This window comes from Aplidium turbinatum, chromosome 5 (genome assembly GCF_918807975.1).
Source record: "Aplidium turbinatum chromosome 5, kaAplTurb1.1, whole genome shotgun sequence".
Lineage (NCBI taxonomy): Eukaryota > Metazoa > Chordata > Ascidiacea > Aplousobranchia > Polyclinidae > Aplidium > Aplidium turbinatum.
In genome coordinates this window covers 36,350,507-36,372,240 of record NC_137476.1, presented here as the reverse complement: position 1 = coordinate 36,372,240, position 21,734 = coordinate 36,350,507, and the positions used below count along the sequence as shown (strand labels likewise).

At 39.7% G+C, this 21,734-nt stretch overlaps 1 protein-coding gene across 2 annotated transcripts; it reads left to right on the top strand.

Moving 5' to 3' along the window:
• The first annotated feature begins 1,444 nt into the window (after positions 1-1,444).
• On the top strand, positions 1,445-20,464 carry LOC145770464 (prolyl 3-hydroxylase OGFOD1-like). 2 transcript variants are annotated; one of them, XM_082582122.1, is made up of 13 exons: positions 1,445-1,626; positions 2,331-2,402; positions 2,800-2,931; positions 3,747-3,884; positions 4,479-4,613; positions 5,615-5,706; positions 5,977-6,105; positions 6,651-6,767; positions 7,081-7,381; positions 7,692-7,809; positions 8,255-8,346; positions 19,568-19,626; positions 20,273-20,464. In XM_082582122.1, exons 1-13 carry the CDS (start codon positions 1,482-1,484, stop codon positions 20,405-20,407), a joined length of 1,665 nt encoding a protein of 554 aa, XP_082438248.1. In that variant the 5' UTR covers positions 1,445-1,481; the 3' UTR covers positions 20,408-20,464. The 2 variants fall into 2 exon arrangements, with proteins under 2 accessions (XP_082438248.1, XP_082438246.1); XM_082582120.1 differs by having other exon boundaries at positions 8,240-8,346.
• Positions 20,465-21,734: the final 1,270 nt, after the last annotated feature.

Genomic DNA, 21,734 nt, shown 5'->3' with positions numbered 1-21,734 from the left:
CGTTCCCAGTGAGTGATTATAAATAACGTTGACAAAAAAACTTGATATTTGCTAGGGATGGGAAAAATAGAATACCGAATATAGAGTGATCAGTTGTAGAGCCTAACCGGTTTCAAAAGGCATATGATATAAAATCGGATAATTGAAACCGCTTTAACGATCGACTTCGTACTACTCCGTTTGGTTGCAACGAATTCGCTGCAACAAAAATGCAATTGTTTATCAATTTAGTGCAATGCGGCGTAGGAAAAAATGCACGAGTTTCGTTGTTCGCATTAAAGAGATCTTTCTTGTCAAGCGCTTTGTACTCCTCACAAACTTGCGGAAGTACGTACGGGTACCGTACCTAGTTGGCTTTGTCTTACCTTTTACTATGCCAGTACAGTGACATGGACGACTTGTTGAGCTGTAGGATTGAACTATGCTATATGCAGTAGTGAAGATGAATCAGCAAATTTGGCTTCACCACCTTTAGAAATAGATATAATACCTATATGATAATATATAATATATATCTCACGTTGTTAAAAGCATCCACTACATCTGTTGAAAACGCCCTTGTTTGAGGGAAAGCAAACAAAAACCAATTTTCTTGTTTACCTGCCACATCTGCTTCTTCAGAGAGATGTTTTTCAAGTGCAGGTTTAACTGCCACCAAGTTGAGATCCCGTTAGACTGGTGAACATTTACAAAGCCTAAATTTGTTACACTGCAATTTAAGCAATTTTTGTGATGTTCATTGTTTTTGTAAACTCATAAAAATCATTAAAATGTGTCGATGGTAAAAACTGTCAATTATTCTAGAATAAATATCTGTATTCTATATTCGGTTTCAGTATTCTAGAACAAATAGCTAGAATTAGCTATTTGTTTTTTTTTGGTTTTGTGGCCGTGCTAACTACTCATATATAGCCTACTACATAATTTTTCATTCAGGCACGTTTTAAACCTTTCAAGGTTTTGCCACCTTTTCCCATTCGTTAATGTGCTGGTATGTTTATATCGATTTTTGTAGTTAGTATCTTTTTCGTCCCGGACGCGTTAATAACGAAAAATAAAATGATTGATTGATTAATTAATTGCTAATTATTCTATTTTGCCCATCCCTAATATTCGCTGGAAATACGCTTTTTTGCTGAAGCGTCCAGGCTACAAAAGCAGAATTGCGAAAGTAGGCTATTACATTTTCAATATTTATTCTGGTGTTTGTTACGATATTCTTTCAGTTGTGAACTTGATGTTTGTTTAAGCATGGATTTAACAAAGTCTCAATTGGGAAAATTTCATTTTTATGATAGTTCCTGATTGAGTGTATGTACGAACAGATTACAGCTCTGTAGAGTAACAGGGAATATGCTACGGTATGCAATTGCTATATATATACATCTTATGTTATAACATTATTTGTGAACACAATATGATTCAACCACGATTAGATGTTTGCAGGATCTAAGTTTATAGCCAATTAGAATAAACACCAAATGGAAAAACATGAAAAGAGTTTTAAAGTGCTAAAAAAAGATTTGCTTAAAAGATCAAACCTTACTGTTCTGCCGGATTTAATAAAAAAAGACACAAAACAACAACTTCACGAATTGTTCCAACAAGCTTCTGAAAATTTTAAAGGTGAAATGTTGTTTTTAACATAAAGTGTATGATTGTGATGTAAACAGTAGGCTATATCATACATTAGGTACGGTATATATATATATTATATTAATGTTGAAATTTGCCCACGTACTTTAATAAATATTATAAATCTTATCGATTATCTTACTGAATTTATATGCTATAATTTACTTAATTTCTGAGGTTATCCTCCCCTGTCACTCAAACTTTAAGTGTTTTTTTTCCTAGAGCTGACAGTTTTCAGTACTGTAATCAAGAGTAGCTGGCTTAATAGCCCATTTTTTCATCTTTTTGTTCATCGATTGATGTGGCTCTTTGGTAGAGTGTTGAAGTGGTCGAAGTTCCTTAGTAGCTCAGTTTGACACAGCTTGGAAGCATTTTTTTGACAAAATTGATTCAAATTTGGGAGCTGGTATACAAGTCCCCCACCCCCCTGGTAACTCATGATAAGGTGGGACTCGACCAAACATATAGGGTGAAACTACTTTTCCTTTGCTTTACTGTTCACACACTTCAATCCACATGTTTTGGTCAATTCCTCTTTGTCATGAGTTGCCAAGGGGAGGGGGGGGGACTTGTATACCAGCTCCCAAATTTGCAGTTTACCTTGTCCTTGCTGCTTCTATCTTTTGCAAATTGCAACAAATAAGCTGATTTCAAATTTTTGTTACGTTATCTTTAAAAATCTATGCTTTTTATAGATGGCTCTATTGAAGCTTCTACTTCACCATTCCCGCATTGCGTTGTACAAAACTTTGTACACTCCAGTGAAGGTATTGATTTTTCTGTATATTATATATATATATTTCTTGTTGCAACTTGATTTTTATGTCTGCGGCATTTTTCTGTTGTTTTCATTTTTTTGAAGAGTATCAATTGGTGTAACAAAGGTCCTTCAATAAAAGACTGGGCATAAACAACTGAAAAAAGCTGCAAAACCACATTTTTTTTCATAGCAGCATTTGTTTCATTATATATATATGTAGTGAAGGGATTTTATTACATCACTTTTTATTTTCTTGTTGATTGTATTTTCATTTTTTTGTGTGCGATACTAGTTTGGTTTAGAAGTTGTGTGTCTTAATAAAATTAAGTTTGTGACTTATTGAATAAACCTGAGAGGATATTTAGCTGAATTTAACACATGTGCTAATTGTGCTATATCACCAGGTGGCAGTTCAAATGCTCAATTTGTTGCTGAGCTCAGAGAAGAACTTCTTAAGCTAGAATTTCATCCTAAGTCAAATGATTTGTACAAATTTATTCAAACAAGTGAATTGATGTCGAAACGTTCGCCTTCAGGTTAGTTCTGTTCAAAGTTATGAATAAAAGTAGCTATCATACTTGCATTGAAGAGCTAAGTAAAGCTTTAACATCAAACTTGGTTGAATTAGCTTTTTTAGTAATTTTACAGCTATGTCAACCATCTGAAGAGGTTCCGTTTGTCCAAGAACCAATATTTTCTCAAACCCAGTCATGAACTTACATTGGATTGGTGTTTCAATTCAAATTGAATTTTAATCAAATTTTCAAAAATCCTAAGCCCGGCACTTGTCCACTGTCCAGTCTGTCGTATCTCTTTTTTGCCCAATGAAACCTACATCTTTTATCACATTTCAACCAATAGCCCACCAATAACCAGTTGTTTGATAAAAACTATGATGTGTGATTTAGTTTGACAAAGACCAATATGATATATGTAATATATAATAATATTATATATACACTGAATCAATTTCATTTCAAAAGTGGCAAATTTCAACTCACATAACACTCATGATATGATCCTACAATTGACTTTCACCATGTTTTAGTCTCCTCGCAGTCAGTAAATCGTCTGCAGACGTTGAATCAATGTAAAAAGATGCTGATTTGCTGAAGCTTGGTTAGAAATGTTTAAATATCTTGGATGGTAAAACTAAACGTTGGATCTTTGTTGATCGTCTCTTTGCATTGTTTTTTGCTTCTTGGCTCACAGTGCAAACAGTATATATATACATACTGAACAAGCTCTCTGTTGTTGTGAAAAAATGCATCAATGGGTTTATTCCACTATTGTTGACTCTTCAATGAATGCACAATAATAGGATGAGTTGTGAAAAATTTTTGTTCTTAAGGGTTGAACGAATCCGGCTACCACCTCCAGCACTTTATATCGGTGATGAGAAAAACAATGTTGCCATGGATACGTGATGTCACCGGCGTGAATCTAAATGATGATGTGAATATGTTTTGTGCGCAGTACTCCTCTACAGGTGGGCGTCTTGTCTGTTGGATGACCAGCAGGTGATTTATGTATTTTGTCACGCCCTTGCACCTATAACGCCCATTATCCCCCATCATGCCAGCGGAATGGCCCGTTTCGGTGACTCCGATTCGGTGAGTCCGATCCCTTAACAGGGGATTTTTTTTTTAATTATTGGGTACCGTAGCCTAATTATCATTGCCGTTTTAAGGTTAGGGGTTAGGATTAAGGGTTAGAGGTTAGGAACTCACCGAATCAGACTCACCGAATCGGACTCACCGAATAGTAGCAGACCCCATGCCAGTCACCTAATGCTGCTACTAACCTTGCAAAATCATAGGATTGTGATGATTCACTAATCGCATGGTTTTTATGTTATAAGCTTCAAGCAAAAACGGAATCTAAAAAGACGACATAACACAGAGGCTTACCAGTATAACACTTTTATACTGGGCTAGAAGGTACAGCACGCAAAGTGTCACAAGTCTTTATACAAACCTGATAAAATGTCGTTGACATTTTCCGATGATAAAAAAGTAATATTTTTGATAGATTTTTTGAAGTTAGCTACGTAACGATTTTCGCTAGTGGTTGTTTGTCGCAGATTGTCTACTCTGTCACGATGACGAACTGGAGCGCCGGTGTTTCGCTTACGTCTACTACCTCACTCCTGACTGGTCGGAGGTAGACGGTGGTTCGCTTGATCTGTTCGATAGTAACCTCATATCAAACCAACATGGTATGTTCCTCCGTCTTATATGTTTGTGTGCGGTATCATCTTCACTGCGAGGTAGAGTAGTAGTTAGTCAAGTTTTAATCCGGTGATGCCGCCCCTGTTACCGAGGTTGGATCAACCTCCTCCTGCTGCAATCGGCTTCACGTCCGGCCTCAACATCAACTTGTCCACAGCAACCTCCCTTGCCAAGTCGACCTTGCCAAGCCGACTTTGTTCACAGCTACTGATTTGCGTGTGGTTAGTGCAGCAAACTGTGTCCTCTGCTACTGAACGTCAACTGATATTTTTTAATCCGAATGCTCTAGACGCTGCGTAGGCGCATCAGCAGTTTACAAAACACATTGTGACTGACAGTCATTACATTTTAAGACTTGAAGTCACAAGGAATCAGAACTTCGCAGTGGTTGCCGGATGATTTTGCTGCCTGTCGCTTATACCAAAAAATGTTTCAACAGAATGCACCATCAGCATCGGTATTGCGACTGACAAGTTTTGATATCGGTTAGGGAACGTTCACAACTGACGTCACCCACTTTTTGGCCATTCGTTTGTCTCTTGTCTGAGAGGTTTCTCTTAAGCTTCACGATTAACCGTGACGCCGCAAAGCAATTATATAATTATATAGGTGACATATATAATTATATATGTCACCACCGTTCCGAACGGCTAAACTTTTGCTACCGTCCCACTTTGGCCGTCGCCCACACGGTCTCGCCCAAGTGGGTTTCGCCCAGATGTCATGTGCCGTTTTATTTCAAAGAGTTTAAATATTATATTCATACTCATAGCTTCTCTGCTTGACTTTCAGCTCTAATGCAGTGTGGAGACAAGATTTTTAGCCAACATTCATGATTGATCTGACTCGTGTGAAAGTAAATTCGTTTGTGTGACAAGACATGTAACCGAGTCGTTCATATCAAGCATTGTTGTGGGTTTGACACCTGGCAGATGATATCTTATTTTCTTGATAATATTTTATGTTGACTATTTCACATGTTTTACAGAAATATATATCCCTAACAAAGTGGTTAAGTCGATAGTCCCTGCCGCAAATTCGTTTGTATTCTTCGAAGTTTCTCCAAAATCCTTTCATCAGGTGAAGTTAGCTAAGCACAGCTCATATGTTTATAAGCTTGTCAGTATCCTTTGTTCATATCGCGTGGTAACTTCCAGTTATCATAGAGACTATGACAAAACTTGACAATTAAAATGACAATATTTAGTAGCTTGCTTTTAGTATAGAGGGCCACTAATTGTAGTTTGTGAAGTTTGCTGTTAAGGATTTTTAAGACATAAAAGTTATTTCACGCTACATACTGTTGTCACTGACTGTCAAATAAAGCGACAAGATTCCTTAATTTTTTAGGTTTCTGAAGTTTTGTCTGAAAGTAAGACGAGAGTATCCCTCACTGGGTGGTTCCACGGGCCCACAGCCGTCCGGCCGTCCACGAAGCAGACTTCCCTTCCCACACTGATCAGATACACCCCAGCGGCGGTAAAGTACTCCAGTTTTACAGAGCGTATAGTTTAGCATTGCTTTTATGTTTTGTGGCGTTAAATCAAAAAAGTGAACCTATCGTAGCTGACTGAACGCGTTTCAAATAGATTTCATCAAAAACTTGACGTTTTTCGTAAATGAAATATCACAATATCTTAGAGGAGAATGAAACGAAATCGTTTGTTGTTCTTGCCAATTAAAGTGAATGAAACTTCTTTGAATACTTCCACAAACTCTAACTTGTCTGTTTGGAAGGCTATCTACCATACTGTTCCAACAATGTGGTTTGTGGTAATGAACGACTGAGCAATGAGCATGTTACATGAAAGTGATTTGTTTAATAATCTGTAATCACAATTGTGTAGAGTAATCGGAAGCTGTAAGTCTCAATTGGAAAAGCTATTTTGAAGGCTGCACCTGCTTGAATATTGTCACCAGTAGTGGCTGCTAGTATGTAAGTGGACCCCTTAAGTGTACAAGGTTTTCCATTGTGCTCACCTCAATGGATCGTCCACTAACTCAGCGCTCTTGTTGCGTTATAGGAAGCTTCTTTGTTTACAAAGTGGATCAACCCCTTGTACGTGAACCTCGTGTGCCAAGGAAATATTCAAGATCAGTTCACGAAAGATTCTGAGATACAATTGAATAACTTTCTTCTTGTACGTCTGATTATGCAGATAGCTTTTTAACTCAGAATTTTTAGCTGTTAAAAAGTTTATCATACAGGCAAGTAGGGCCTATGCTTTGAGCTCAATACAGTAGCTTCGAGCAGAACAAAATGGCGACTTTTGAATTATAACATAACTCCACTTTTCCCACGTCATATAATTTAATATAATTTTCTTTATTTCCAAATTGAGCTTCACTGAAGTACAGTTGTAAACGAAAATATTGTTTCATGGTGATGCGTTGCTATGCCAACTGGCTGATGACAGATGAAAGTTAATTTACATCCTTTGTTTTAATTGCAAGATGGAGAAATACGAAGAAATGGACCAAGCCTTGTCTTGCTTGCAAAAGATTGACGAATGCTGGCAGGTGTGCGGCCCAGCTAATAAATGCCGTTACCATAAGTTAGTTATTCCCCAATCATCATGCAACCAGTACGAAGATGTTAAAGGAGGACCATCTGCACTCTACGGAACATCTTCCATCAAGGAAGACCAATCATCCCTGGTTGATTCAAATGTAGAAAACGCAATAAAAATAATCCAAGATCTTGTTAAATTGTTTACCTCAGAAGAAATGTTTCTGTTTTTATCTAATGTAACAGGTGGGTAGACTAAAATATACATAAAACGATTTGGCTGGTCGAGTTAAATTAAGTAACATAACCAATTGTATGTCGCAACAGACATGAAATGCTTCACGTTCTCGTTAGTACCGGCTTATTCACTTTGTACACCGATGTTAACGTTTAAAATAGGAGCGCGTGGAAAGCCGCTTTCATGCCGGTTCGAAATTAAATCAACCCTCGCAATACGGGAAACAAAGGACGGGAAACCACTAACTAAACTAACTAATGTTATAAAGGTGAATTTCTATTGAGAATTTGTTAAGCTCTATAATGTAATTACCACCAGGTTTATCATTTCATCCAATGGCGGTCAATTCCGACGACGACGATGATGATGATGCAGGTGAAGCGACGCCAACGAAACGACGAAAAGTTGCCCCCGCTGGAACCAACTCCGGCTGTCGGTGGGAACTTTGTTATTGTTAGTGTGTTGCTGTTAAAGGAAGGCTACACAGAAGCGCCGTGTTGGTTCCCCGCTGGCCGTGTACTAATGATAGTTTCTTGAAGTTTGGTTCTGTAGAGCAGACCACAGTCCATTTTATCATGAACATTCTTAGTTCTTGTGACACAACAGTGCGATCGCATCTCAACGATCGCAAAGAAGGCGACATTATGACGACCAGCGGGCGTTTCAATCAACCCTTTTGCATTCCATAAGTTCCACTATAATGGTTACTTTATTATTTAAGGTGTTACTTTAAAATGATGTCGCTTGATCATTGTGTTCAAAAACTGTGCTGGTTTGCGGAACATTATCACAACGACTAAAACTTTTGTAATTAAATTGTAGTGTTCCAAATTATCAAAAGCAGATCATGATGTACATTTGACCAGGTACCAACTACGTAGGTGGGAGAAAGGCAGCTACACGTTGCTAAGCGACACTGATGACGAACGTGGGGAATTCGCATTGGACATCAATCTATTCTTTAACGTTGACGGTATGTGTTCAACTCAATGCTGGCGGCCGTATAAGTTTGACATGCTCTGGTGTGCACTCCTCATCTCGCCACTCAAGCGTCTTGCTTGTATTACTTCAAATGGTTTGTAGTTATTTTTATCCTCAGACTGAGAAAGCCTTTCTGGAAGGCTAATCCTGGCAGTTTTACTTGTGAAGGCTTTAAACAACTGACGCAGGTCCAATTACAGAGATCGACAGAGTAAAGTTGACAATGTGAAGTGTCCACTCCTTGTACAGTTGTCAGCATTTCATTCACTGTGTTTGGTTGAATGGAATACTGACCTTGAAGTGCATCATTCATCTGCACACACAAGAGTTTAACCATTGTTGAATGCACCGTAGAGCTATTTCATTAAACGCATAGCTTAGATGTCCGAAAAGAATTCTCGTCACTTTTAAGCCCCTGCAAACAACATTAGACTGTTCCGCAGGCTGCAAAGTAACCATCGCTTCAGCCGAATGTTGCAAAAACATGCAGCTGTGTGACACAGAGGTTGTGTCTCAAAGATGCTTTGGTGGAAGGTGGATGCAGGCTTTTAGACCGGGAGCCCGCGACGTCCACCCTAGGTGAAAAAGTTACCAATATCTATTCATACAGCGATGTCCGGTGGTATGTGGGTACTCATAATCTAGAAGTCTGCCGGGCCGCCGGTGGTGGGTATGGGAATGGGGGGCATTTTTCATGGCCCAAAAAATGCGCTAGGTCAGCTGAAATAGTTACCGCTTGAAACTTAGTTGGCTGTAAAGTAAATTGTTTCTAGATGATTGTCTGGTATGTGACAGACATTTTTTGTGGCGGGGGGGTTCTGACAGACAAGTTTTATACCCCCCAAAATTTGCGCTAGGTCAGCTGAAAAAGTTACCGGATAAAACCAACTGAATATTAATCTGTGAATGTTAAGCTTCACAAAAATATATGTGACAGACAAATTTTCTGGTGGGTGTCCCCTGACAGACGACCTAAAGTAGGTGACCCCCCTAACTGAGCTAGGTCAGCTGAAATAGTTACCGGATAAAACCAATTGAAAATTAATGTGTGAGTGTTAAGCTTCACAAAAATATATGTGACAGACAAATTTGGTGGTGGGTATCCCCTGACAGACGACCTAAAGTAGGTGACCCCTCTAACTTGAGCTAGGTCAGCTGAAATAGTTACCGGATAAAAACCAATTGAAAATTAATGTGTGACTGTTAAGCTTCACAAAAATGTATGTGACAGACAAATTTGGTGTTGGGTGTCCCCTGACAGACGACCTGAAATAGGCCTAGGTAACCCCCCGGTTTGCACTAAGTCAATTGATAGGAGGGATTTGTTAGCTGTGCTTTTGAAGTACGGTATACTAAGTAACAGAACGTGATGTATCTACTTCATTTGTCTACACAAATAAAAATAGTTTCAGTGCAAGGAACTATATCAAGCGTTTTTGCATCTGCTTGGCTCACTACAATCTCAGCCAGTAAATCAACTGTTTTCTACATTGGTTTAACGTCTGCAGTGATTAGAATTTTACAGCCCTAGTGCAAGCTGTTAAATTAGTTTGAAAGGGATCATTTGCTTTTGTGTTACAGTGGGCAACGACACATTACTAACAATTCATCTGACTATACCCTAACCATTTAGCTATGTGATAACACTTTTTTCGAAACTTCCTACAATAAGCTACTACATGACATCACAATGATAAATAATCATGTACTCTACGTTTTTTATTCCTCCAAACTGTTATTCTATGAACAAAACTTTTCAAAGAGGCAGCCAGTGACAATTCAGTTTAAGCTACGCAACAAATGAGCGATCTAACGAGTACTGTATGGATAAATATTAGTAGGCTAAGTTGAAGAATATGATATAAAACAGTGTAAAAAGCATCCTTTCGAAAAAACATTGACAGCAAATAAACCGTTTTTTACATCAATTCAACGTCTGCATACGTTGAATCAATGAAAAAAAAAACGGTTGATTTGCTGTCTGGGAGTAAATAGTTTACGTTATTAGCCAATACAAGTATTGCAACTATTTGTATAGTTTTGATTTACTGTATATACTATAAGTATATATAGACTACATGTGGTGATATTAACATTAATCTTTCAACAAAAGATGTTAATTCATCTGTCAAAGGCTACTCTTATAGACTATAGACTTATAACAAATAAACCTATGTTTTTCGTTAAAAATAAGGTAGGTCTCAAGTCATTTTGCGGTAGCTGTATGTCTGGTAATGTCTGCAATACGTACTCCTAACTTTACAAGAGTTATCAGGTGGCTTGGCTACTTTATTATTTTCAAACCAGCAATGTTTCGCCTATCACACCAAGGTTTTGTTTACCCTAATATGTATACAATGTATACCAGCCGTCCAAAGCTAAAATGGAGTTATTGGGTGAACACAAATGCTAGCGACAACTCCAACATTATCATCACTGCTGACGACATAAACCGAAAGTAACCGGCTAAGTCAGCTTGGTATATTTAACTGTAGGAGTAACTCAAAAGATTGGCAAGATTTTTTGTAACAAGCATGTTGGAAAAGCAGCAATAACTTAAAGGCATACTAAAGGAAAATTTCAGACCGGAATTAAGCATTAAAATGAGTAAACTGAACATTCAAGAATACATTTCAAAAACAATTACCCAAAAAAATTTGTTTTCAATGACGCTGGCAAGGCCCAAAGTCCAGTGTTTCATTTATTTTCATTTTTTTCAAAATGACCAAAACGTGCAAACACAGCTCAAGAATACGTCATAAAGTCCAGCAATAACAAAAGCCACGTTACCAATCTGATGTTTTGAGCAAACTGTCTGCTGTTTTGATGTTAAAATGTGCTGTTTTGATGTAAATACATACATAGCCTACAGTCAAATCGCCCGCAGTAACAATTATTGCGTGATCGGTTGATTGCTAGACTTTATGACGTAGACTTTATGACGTTCTTGACAGTCGCACGCTTCGTTGCTCAGGCCAATCTCGTTTTGAAAGCTCTGACAAAAGCACGCGCACAATGGTGGTCAGACCGCAATGGGGCAAAATTTTATTGAAAATCGTTTTATGGTAGCATGTTAAACACAAAGAACGTGGAAAATCGTCAAGTCAGGTTTTTCCTTTAATACCCCTTTAACTGGACAGACTTCAAAAGAGTGTCCGAATTTCGGAGTGATATTTTACAGACAAACAACTACCAAATGGAGGAGTGTGTCATTGATCAGTTGCCTACAGTCATCGTAACTCCGCCAACCTATGGAGATGTGGCTAAGGTATAGTAACTATCACGATAAAAGATGATATTTGTTACGCGACATGGAAGCACTGAATTTTGAGATTAACTCGTATACAATTATATCGCGATTGGCAACGCAAAACTATAGATTAGTAACCAACATGTTGCTAATTTAACTTTACGTTGACATACGTCAAACTCTTTAGGCTCACACTTTTTTTTTCAGGTCAACTATGAAAGACTTGGAGAACATCAACTATGTTTTATTTGCTGTAGCACGACTTCAGACGATGTAAAGTTGTGAATGTAACAATCTGGACTTCATGGAAAAACATTGCAAGCATTCGACTACAATTATTATCATCCGATTGGTTTTCTGTCACCACACGTAAAATCATCCAGACAAGTTCCTCTGCGTTTCCCATAGGTGTCTATCATCAGTCATGTCACAAAAAGTTTACCTGTACAGCAGTTAAAAGAATATTTCAACCTAAGGCAGTTGCTTTATCTTCTGCTAAAGTCGCTAAAGTTGAAACAAGATGCAGAAGCTCGCTCCCTTAGTCGGACAAAATAGGTTTATTGAAATGATCCTGCATATTTTGCTGTCCCAAGCGAAAGAAATACAAAAACAAAGAAGAAAATACCGTTGAGGTCTCAATGATGGCTGGATGCGAATCACTTAAGTCAAGAGCAGTGTTTTCTAAAAACGAAAGGATTAAATCACTAATTCGTAGTGGTGTGGACTTAATTGCCAAAGAAGTAGAGTATCACAAGTCTTGCCGGGTTCATTTTGATAGAGAAACTAAAAGCAATCCCCAAACCACTACAAACTGGAATATTTCATTTTGCCAAACTCACAACCTTCCTTTCCTAACAATATGCGAATTTGTTGAGGAAGAGATGCAAAAGCAAAGGCCAATGCTATTTTCAATATTATTTGATCTTTACAAAGATGAGTATTTGGTAAATGGAGGAAATGATGTTGAGCTATGGTCTAATAATCTGGTGACATATCACCCTCTTCCAATCTGCCTGGAGCCAGCATGGAAGCAGTACGGCTCATAAAATCACATGGAACCCTGTCAAGTAACCCATGTTGATGCGCAATCTGCTGCAAGCGGAGATAGCGAATGATTATTATGGTCTAACACCACACAGAACCTTGTGAGGAAATGTTTTTATAAGTTTGGTAAAGCAATAGCAATAAGTAGGCAATTTTATTTACACCTCACTTCTCTTTGCCCAAGAAGAAAAATATGTCTGATAGGTGATTATATTGCCAATCAAGATGATCAGATTCGTGCAGTGGCACTTCTCTTACGAGGTGAAATATTGACTTACTTACGAGCTACTCAAAACCAAAACCCCAAATCTAACAATCATAGAGAGCTTGAAGGATATAGCCCCAAAACTTCCCGAATGATTGCAACTCTTCTACACCACACTAATATGCGGGTTGAAATCCAAATTCAGTGATTCTCACACAGACACAATGGAAAGAAAAGTAGAATCAATGTAGTCAGATGCTGTGTATAACGTCAGTCGAGGTCATGTAAAGCCATGGAAGCACACAATACTTGGTTTAGGAGCAATGACAGGTTCCAAGTTAACTTTGCAGATACCTAACAGGGAAGGCCACACAATTAACTACAATGATGTGAAAAGTTTAGAGCCGGAATTTGCATACTCCGCTTTAGCACAGGAAGAAAGTAAGAATCACGTTCCGTGGGAGAAGCATCTGATCATATTCAGGAAATAATGGATAAAGAGTCCATCTTGACATGCAAAATGAAGCCGCTAGATATGTATTGGTTCAGCAAAAGTAGAGATTTTGCAACTCCACTCTATGCTGGTTTCATGAGCAATAATAGAGTGGATTGTCTACCGCTACAGCGAATATGTTACATGGACCCAATAACAAGATTACCAGCCAACAATAACGTTGTTAAAGAAACACTGGTTACTGGTTAGAACCATGTAGGTTGCGGTACCCGGTCAGTTGGTCGACAGGACAATTGGTCGACAGACAATTGGTCGACAAGACAGTTGGTCGACAGGACGTTACGTCGACAGAACGATTCATTTTAGGGTTAGGGTTAGTTAACTAACCTTAACCCTAACTCTAACTCTAACCCTAACCCTAAAATGAATCGTCGTCGACCTAACGTCCTGTCGACCAACTGTCTTGTCGACCAATTGTCCTGTCGACCAAATGTCTGTCGACCAATCGACCGTGCACCGTAGGTTGCAACTGAAACTCACCAACAATATGCCGTGGTGACGTAGTTGTTGCACACTAGGGTGGAGTGAAAACACTTTTTTCCTCATTTTGCTTAGCTTGGGGTTGGAAAACTTGCCAATTACTACTAAAAACAGTTGTGCAAAATTAGAATGTAATCTGACGACATCTTGATCTGCCACCAGCCACTTGAAAATTTACTATTTCCTTCTACATTAGGGTGGATCAATTTAGGGGGGTGTAAAACTTTTTTCCTCATTTTGCTTAGCTTGGGTAGCCAAAACTTGCCATTGGGGCATATAGAGCACTGTGCTAAAAGTATATTTCAATCGAGAAAATTTTTGATGTGCAACCAGGCCATTACTTATCGACTAAAAACGCAAAAATACATGCACACTTATTTGAATTTGACGTTAGCATAGAGATTTATTACAATGCAATGGAATTGGTAATATGTATCAAACTTCCTCACTTTCGATGAAATAGTCACGTTTCTATTCGAACTTGGGCATTTCTTGTCGTGATTCAAAGCGTGAGCGTATAAATCCATATCGCGAATTAACCCCGCACACCGCCGCTGAAGCTTCCGTCACCAACTTGACGCACCTTTCCACCACCTGTGTGTGACATGGAAATCGAGGGAATAAAAGTTTTGGAGTGTCCTTAGCTGCAATCATGTCTTTTAATTCTTTGTCCCCCATGTTTCTTGTCACAGGAGGCTCGGTGAGATTGAGAGCCTGCCAGTCAACCATATCGTAGTATTCGTTGGCGTCAAACTTTAAGGGGGAATACAGAATCGTCGCATTGTTCTCTATTCGTGATGGCTTGATCGAGCTTTTTGAATTCGCCTTAAGTCCAAGCTCACGGATGTCACTACCAATGACAAATTTAAAGTGATAAATAAAAAGCATGCCCATGCGGTGAAGCAGGAATGCAGGTGGCTCTGGAACGCCCCAAGCGTAGATAGTCATTTGTTAGCCCCCTTCAGCAACAGAGAACTTGCATTTGTCATTAAACAAGTTAAAAGTGGGAAAGCACAAGGGCCCGATAATACCCCTCCAGAATTCTTAAGGCACTGTGATCTCAAATATTCGGCATGGTTGAAAAGCTTCTATTCTGCTTGCCTGACCCTCCAGGCCATACCTAAAATCTGGCGAAAAGCAATTGTAGTAGCACTAGCCTACTTAAACCAAACAAGCCAGCTGATGATCCTAAGAGCTATCGTCCAATATCACTACTCTGCGTTCCATTTAAGATCCTGGTACGGCTCCTGCTAACTAGACTCGAGCCAGTTGTTGATTCCCAGCTACCAAAAGAACAAGCTGGATTTCGGCACGGACACTGTACGACTCATCAAGCAGTCAAGCTGACCGAGGATATTGAGGAAAGTTTCGAGAAGGGCAACAAAGCAGGAGTTATCTTGGTAGACCTCACTGCTGCCCATGATACTGTGTGGCATCAAGGGCTAACCCTAACGCTTCTCCGCATGATCCCAGACAAAAAGGTAGTGCGATTTTTCGCCAACATTCTGGAAAATCGGACCTTTTTGCTGAAGACGAGTGATGGGAAGTGCAGCCGGCCCAGCCGCTTAAGAAATGGTGTTCCGCAAGGATCATGCTTCTACTATATAACATCTACATCAGTGACATGCCAGAGACTATGTCACGCCAGTACGGCTATGCTGATGATCTGGCACTACTCTATTCTGACAAGTAGGCTATACTGGCATGTGGTAGAGGAAGCACTTACAGATGACATGGCCCAAATCGCAGACTACCTGAAGCTTTGGATGCTAAAACTGAGCCTGGCAAAGATCACTGTCACACCTTTTCACCTTTGCAACATGGAATCTACTCGCCAATTGCCAGTCTCTCTCAACGGAAACCCACTTCCACACAACCCATGCCTCACCGACCAAGGAGTGAATCTCGACCGACAATTAATCTACAAACACCATGCAGAAGCCCTCCACGCTAAGCTATCAGCACGCAACAACTTGCTGAGATGCTTAGCTGGAACATCTTGGGGTTCTAGTACATCTGCACTCGGTACAAGTGCTTTTGCACTTGCTTACAGCACCTCGGAATATGCTTCCCCCACTTGGTGCCGCAGCGCACACACGCGCAAAATTGACACTGCCCTCAACACCACCATGAAAATAATCACCGGTTGCCTGCTTCCAACTCCCACCGACTTTTTGCCGGTACTATCCGGCATCGCCCCAGGTAGACTGAGTGGGGAAAATCACGTACACAGTCTAGTTTTACAAGCTATGTCAAGGGATGACCACCTCCTCAACCAGATTGTCATAAACTCACACTCCCAAAAGCCCCAGCGCTTGAAATCTCGACGCCCCTTTTCTCGACATGCTGCAGATATCTGCAAGTCTAACTTCCACTTTACCGAAGTTTGGAACAGTGAATGGAAAGAAGTTGCGAGACCAACCCAATTCACAGGCTCTCCCAATACTAACACACTACCTGGAGCAGAACCACCTCGGAAGGAATGGGTGAAGCTCAATCGCTTGCTGACTGGGGTGGGCCGTTTCAACAGCAACATGTTTCAATGGGGCTTCACCGACTCACCATCTTGTGCAATGTGCATGTGCTCAGAATCTCAGACTGCAAAACGCATTATCTAACAATATCCTGTATATCGACCCCAGGACAGATAATATATTATATGGAATGTGGACCTCACAACGCCCGATGAACACACAATCCATTGGCTGCTGTGTCTGGATGTAACAACGTGATCTGCGGCGGTCTCAAACGCAAGGAGAAGAATCTTCTCGAACTTTTTGGGAAGGTGCTCCATACACGAAGCAAGAGATTTTCCAAGAGCACCAAGTCACGCGGTCCGGTTGTTAGTCCATCCAGATGTGCTAATACATGTCTCAAGAGAAACGTGTTCTCGAGAGAAATGGATACTTCGCGCACTCAAAAAACATTACGTTGGCCATGATCACAGATGAGAGGCAAATAATCCGTGAGCTTGGAATTAAGTGAATTCAGAAAATCCGATCAAGATATCGCCAACAGAAAGCAATGCGACGATTCTGCACTCCGCCCTTAAAGTTTGACGCCAACGAATACTACGATATGGTTAACTGGCAGCTTCTCAATCTCACCGAGCTTACTGTGACAAGAAATATGAGGGACCAAAAATTAAAAGACATGATTGCAGCTAAGGACACTCCAGAACTTTTATTCCCTCGATTTCCATGTCACACACAGGTGGTGGAAAGGTGCGTCAAGTTGGTGACGGAAGCTTCAGCGGCGGTGTGCGGGGTTAATTCGCGATATGGATTTATACGCTCACGCTTTGAATCACGACAAGAAATGCCCAAGTTCGAATAGAAACGTGACTATTTCATCGAAAGTGAGGAAGTTTGATGCATATTATCATTTCCATTGCATTGCAATAAATCTCTATGCTAACGTCAAATTCAAATACATTTGCATGTATTTTTGCGTTTTTAGTCGATAAGTAATGGCCTGGTTGCAGATCAAAAATTTGTTCGATCGAAATATACTTTTAGCACAGTGTTCTATATACCCTATGGTAAGTTTTGGCTACCCAAGCTAAGCAAAATGATAAAAAAAGTTTTACACCCCCCTAAATTGATCCACCCTAATGTAGAAGGAAATAGTAAATTTTTAAGTGGCTGGTGGCAGATCAAGATGTCGTCAGATTACATTCTAATTTTGCACAACTGTTTTTAGTAGTAATTGGCAAGTTTTCCAACCCCAAGCTAAGCAAAATGAGGAAAAAAGTGTTTTCACTCCACCCTATCTAAATCGATCCACCCTATTGCACACCCCTGGTTACACAAAAAGCCTACTCCATTCAAGCCATTGAAGCCTCTCTTTTTGACAATCTCCTCATTATGTTTGGGAATTTCCACATGGATCTTGCATTTTTCGGAGCAGAAGGAACCTTCATAAATGATTGCGGCAAAGAGTCCATATTGTCGGAGTCAAAGATCCTTGCCGATGGATCATTACAAGGGTTCATTATAGGAAATAATACAACAGGTGTACTGTACTCGTGTGCACGAAATTACAGCCAAGGTCATGGAAAGAAAGCTATACGATCGATTCTTGACAACTTTAGATGCAGATGAAATTGACAACTTCCAGCAATTCATGTCCACTATTCCAACTGACCCTGATAAAGTAGAAGTATGCTTGGCCAATCCAGTCGTCACCGAACATCGGGATAAGTATGAAGAATGCTTTAACAGGTCCATGAATGGAGTGTTTGGTGAAACCTGTCAGTTCTGGACACTATACGTGTTCTTAATAAACCGACTCTATCAAGAAGTGCAGAGATGCGTCAGGATGAACGACGTAAGTGGTTCCATGGTTATTGTACCAATACTTCTAGAAATATATTATGCAAGATGGGGATCGTTGTTCTACAACAAACTAAAAAACGCGGATCCGAAACTGAGGGCTATACTGGATAATGGTGCTTTCTCAGTTAGGCGTACCAAAAAGGATTACTGTAGGACGGCAGTCGATCTGTCTTTAGAGCAAACTGCGAATAGGGACGCTGCGTCGCAGGTAAAAGGAATAATTGGCTTTCGGAACTCAAAAAGTGCCATAAAAAGATGTTGTGTCACAGTTACACAGAGACCTGCTTCTGTAACAGAGTTAAGATATCTTGCAGGCTTAGAACAAGCCGAAGATGCCGGCATGCCGCGAAACAATTACGCAATCACAGAATTGTTAAAGAAAACGAGCAAATGTCACTATTATGGTTGGTCGAAAACAAATGAAGTTATCACTCCAGGCTGGTTTGAATGCGCAGCTATACCATCTGAGCTATTTAGTAAATCGGAGGAAAGAAGTGATGAGGATGACATTGAAAGTTGTGATAAACACTAAACAGTAGAGCGGAGATTCCGACTCGGAAAATGAATCTGACTTGGAATTATTTTTTTAGTCAATGACCACCACCATTGCCAAACATTTTTTTTTATATAGGCTAGAGTCGTCTGTCAGGGGACACCCACCACCAAATTTGTCTGTCACATACATTTTGTGAAGCTTAACACTCACACATTAATTTTCAATTGGTTTTATCCGGTAACTATTTCAGCTGACCTAGCTCAAGTTAGGGGGGTCACCTACTTTAGGTCGTCTGTCAGGGGACACCCACCACCAAAATTTGTCTGTCACATATATTTTGTGAAGCTTAACACTCACACATTAATTTTCAATTGGTTTTATCCGGTAACTATTTCAGCTGACCTAGCTCAAGTTAGGGGGGTCACCTACTTTAGGTCGTCTGTCAGGGGACACCCACCACCAAAATTTGTCTGTCACATATATTTTTGTGAAGCTTAACACTCACAGATTAATAATCAGTTGGTTTTATCCGGTAACTTTTTCAGCTGACCTAGCGCAAATTTTGGGGGGCATAAAACTTGTCTGTCAGAGCCCCCCCACCACAAAAATGTCTGTCACATACCAGACAATCATCTAGAAACAATTTACTTTACAGCCAACTAAGTTTCAAGCGGTAACTATTTCAGCTGACCTAGCGCATTTTTTGGCCCATGAAAAATGCCCCCCATTTCCATACCCACCACCGGGCCCGGCAGACTTCTAGATTATGAGTACCCACATACCACCGGACATCGCTGTATGAATAGAAATTGGTAACTTTTTCACGTAGGGTGGACGTCGCGGGCTCCCGGTCTCCACCGATCACTCACTACAAACTGTTTGTTCAGATTGGCGGATAGAGTTCGGAGGTTGCACATCCTACATCGCTACGGGTGAAGATGAGGAAGTAAGTGAACTCAGCATAAAACATAGATAAATGAGTTGAATATTTAAGAACTGTGACTGTTTCTGTCTTCATGGAGGAGCAACAGACATGCGGTGAAATTGTCATCGAAAATCGAGTTTGCAACAACAGCGAATATCACAGGACACTGGTTTCGTATCATGGGTTATGGTTCATTGCCACGTATAACGCATTTTGTTTGCAAATCCTGCTGTTAATGTTAAACCAACAATAGGTCTGGATTTGCTTCATCAGTAACAACATTTTGATAACGTTGCATTTGTGTATATTTAATTGAAAAATAGCTCTTCCGGGCTGACACTATTCCGTGTGGATGTCCAATGTCTCGCGTTAGTGGCATGTTGTAGTTTGTGTGAATTTATCACTTTTTAGCAAAATTGTTGAATAAGCAATAATTCTGATACATTTTCCCACTTATGTTGGGAGCTTTGAAATGTCGCATGACACTTTTCTTGCGTTTCTTTTCCTCACTGACGTTTACCGTAGGATATGACACTAGTGACTGATCGAATATCAATACGCCGGTAAAACACCTTCGTGTTTGGTGATAATGAGGTTAAAAGGTTTTGAAAGAATAAAAGAAAAAGTTAATAAGTTTTGAAAGGTAACTTTCTATTCTTCTTTGCAGCTTCTCAGTGTGGTCCCTGAAAAGAATTGTCTTTCTCTGGTCTACAGAGATGAAGATGCACTTCGGTTTGTCAAACATATCAATCACTCTGCGACTGGAACGTTTTATGATTTGTCTTTTACTTTTTATGAATGAATTTATATTTAAATAATTTTTGTCGTTATTGAAGTACAGATCAACAAAACAGTCTCATTCAGAGCCTACATCATGACGTTGTTTTCCTGCCAATACCATATTAATTAGTTGATTAAGGGAATATTTATACTCGACGGAGAAAGCTTTTTTGAGAGCTTAATCCTGGCAGTTTTGCATACTTGTAAGGCTTTAAGCCACTGACGCAGGCCCAGTCGCGAAATTTTTTTCCCACGAACTTTCTGTCTCATTTAAACATTTTGGTAAATGTAGCCATTATTGGTTACCGCGTGCGGTAAATTTTTTTGTCGGTTACTTTGCATAGAGTTTGTATTAATACCGTGTGAATGCACATTTTTTCGTTGGCTTGTTTAGTTCTGTGGTTTCATCTTGTGCCTTATGTTCGTGAGAACAACAGTTCGACGCCCATCGAAGTCAATTTTTTCTTTAAATTAGTTTTTGCGGTGCACAAAAGCTTTTAAAAAGAAGTAACTTGGAGTTAGGGTTAATTCTTAATCAATTCGGAAAATCTTACTTTCACAGTGACCAGAATCAATTTCTTTTTTAAACTGGGTGTGTCTCCAGGCTTCGATTTTTCAAGTTCAATGTTTAGATTTAGACTTGGAGGGCGAAAATTTACTGCTGATTTTGAAAACCGCGCTAAAAAAATGAATCGGTAAAAACAGTTAGGCTACCGCGTGCGGTAACCAGTAGTGGCTACACTCACAGAAATCATTCCATCCAGTGGTTGCTGCTGGATGGATTTCTTGAAGTTCGTAACTCCCAAACGCACATGACGGTTTTTGTCAACCTGTTTTACGCAATTCCCATAGAAACGTCGTTTGGTGTTCAAACAGACTTTGTGTGATTAAGACCGGTTGACCCGCTCAAGGGCGCTTAGTTGGCGGTTTCAAAATCACGTTTTAACAAAAAGTAGCTTACTACCCACCACGCCAATCACAGAATTGCTAAATGTTTACTGAACAGCTTATAATGAGAAGGTAGGCTATAAAGTTGCCGTAGAAAACATTTGATCGACAAAAGGGAATTGCGCAGTTCAAGTTGGTTGGCGCTTGACGTCGTAAACGAAGAAGCTTCGCTAAGGGTATGCGCTTGACCATTCTAAGGAACTGCTCTCCATTCAACGGCATCTAATGAATGGAATAATTACACGGCAACAACAATTGGAAACTTCACTGTGTTAATCTCGGTGACCGGGCTGCAACTTTCCAAAAGGTACCATTAAAAAATCCCCTTTGAGAAATAAAAGAAAAACGCTAATCATAGTTAAATTAAGTTATCCGTTTTCCATCGGCTAACTTGGCGCAGA

Coding starts and splice junctions, on each gene's coding strand:
- LOC145770464 (XM_082582120.1), top strand. CDS start 1,482: ATGGAAAAACATGAAAAGAGTTTTAAAGTGCTAAAAAAAGATTTGCTT. Junction 1,627..2,330: donor AGCTTCTGAAAATTTTAAAG/GTGAAATGTTGT, acceptor TGCTTTTTATAG/ATGGCTCTATTGAAGCTTCT. Junction 19,627..20,272: donor CTACGGGTGAAGATGAGGAA/GTAAGTGAACTC, acceptor TCTTCTTTGCAG/CTTCTCAGTGTGGTCCCTGA.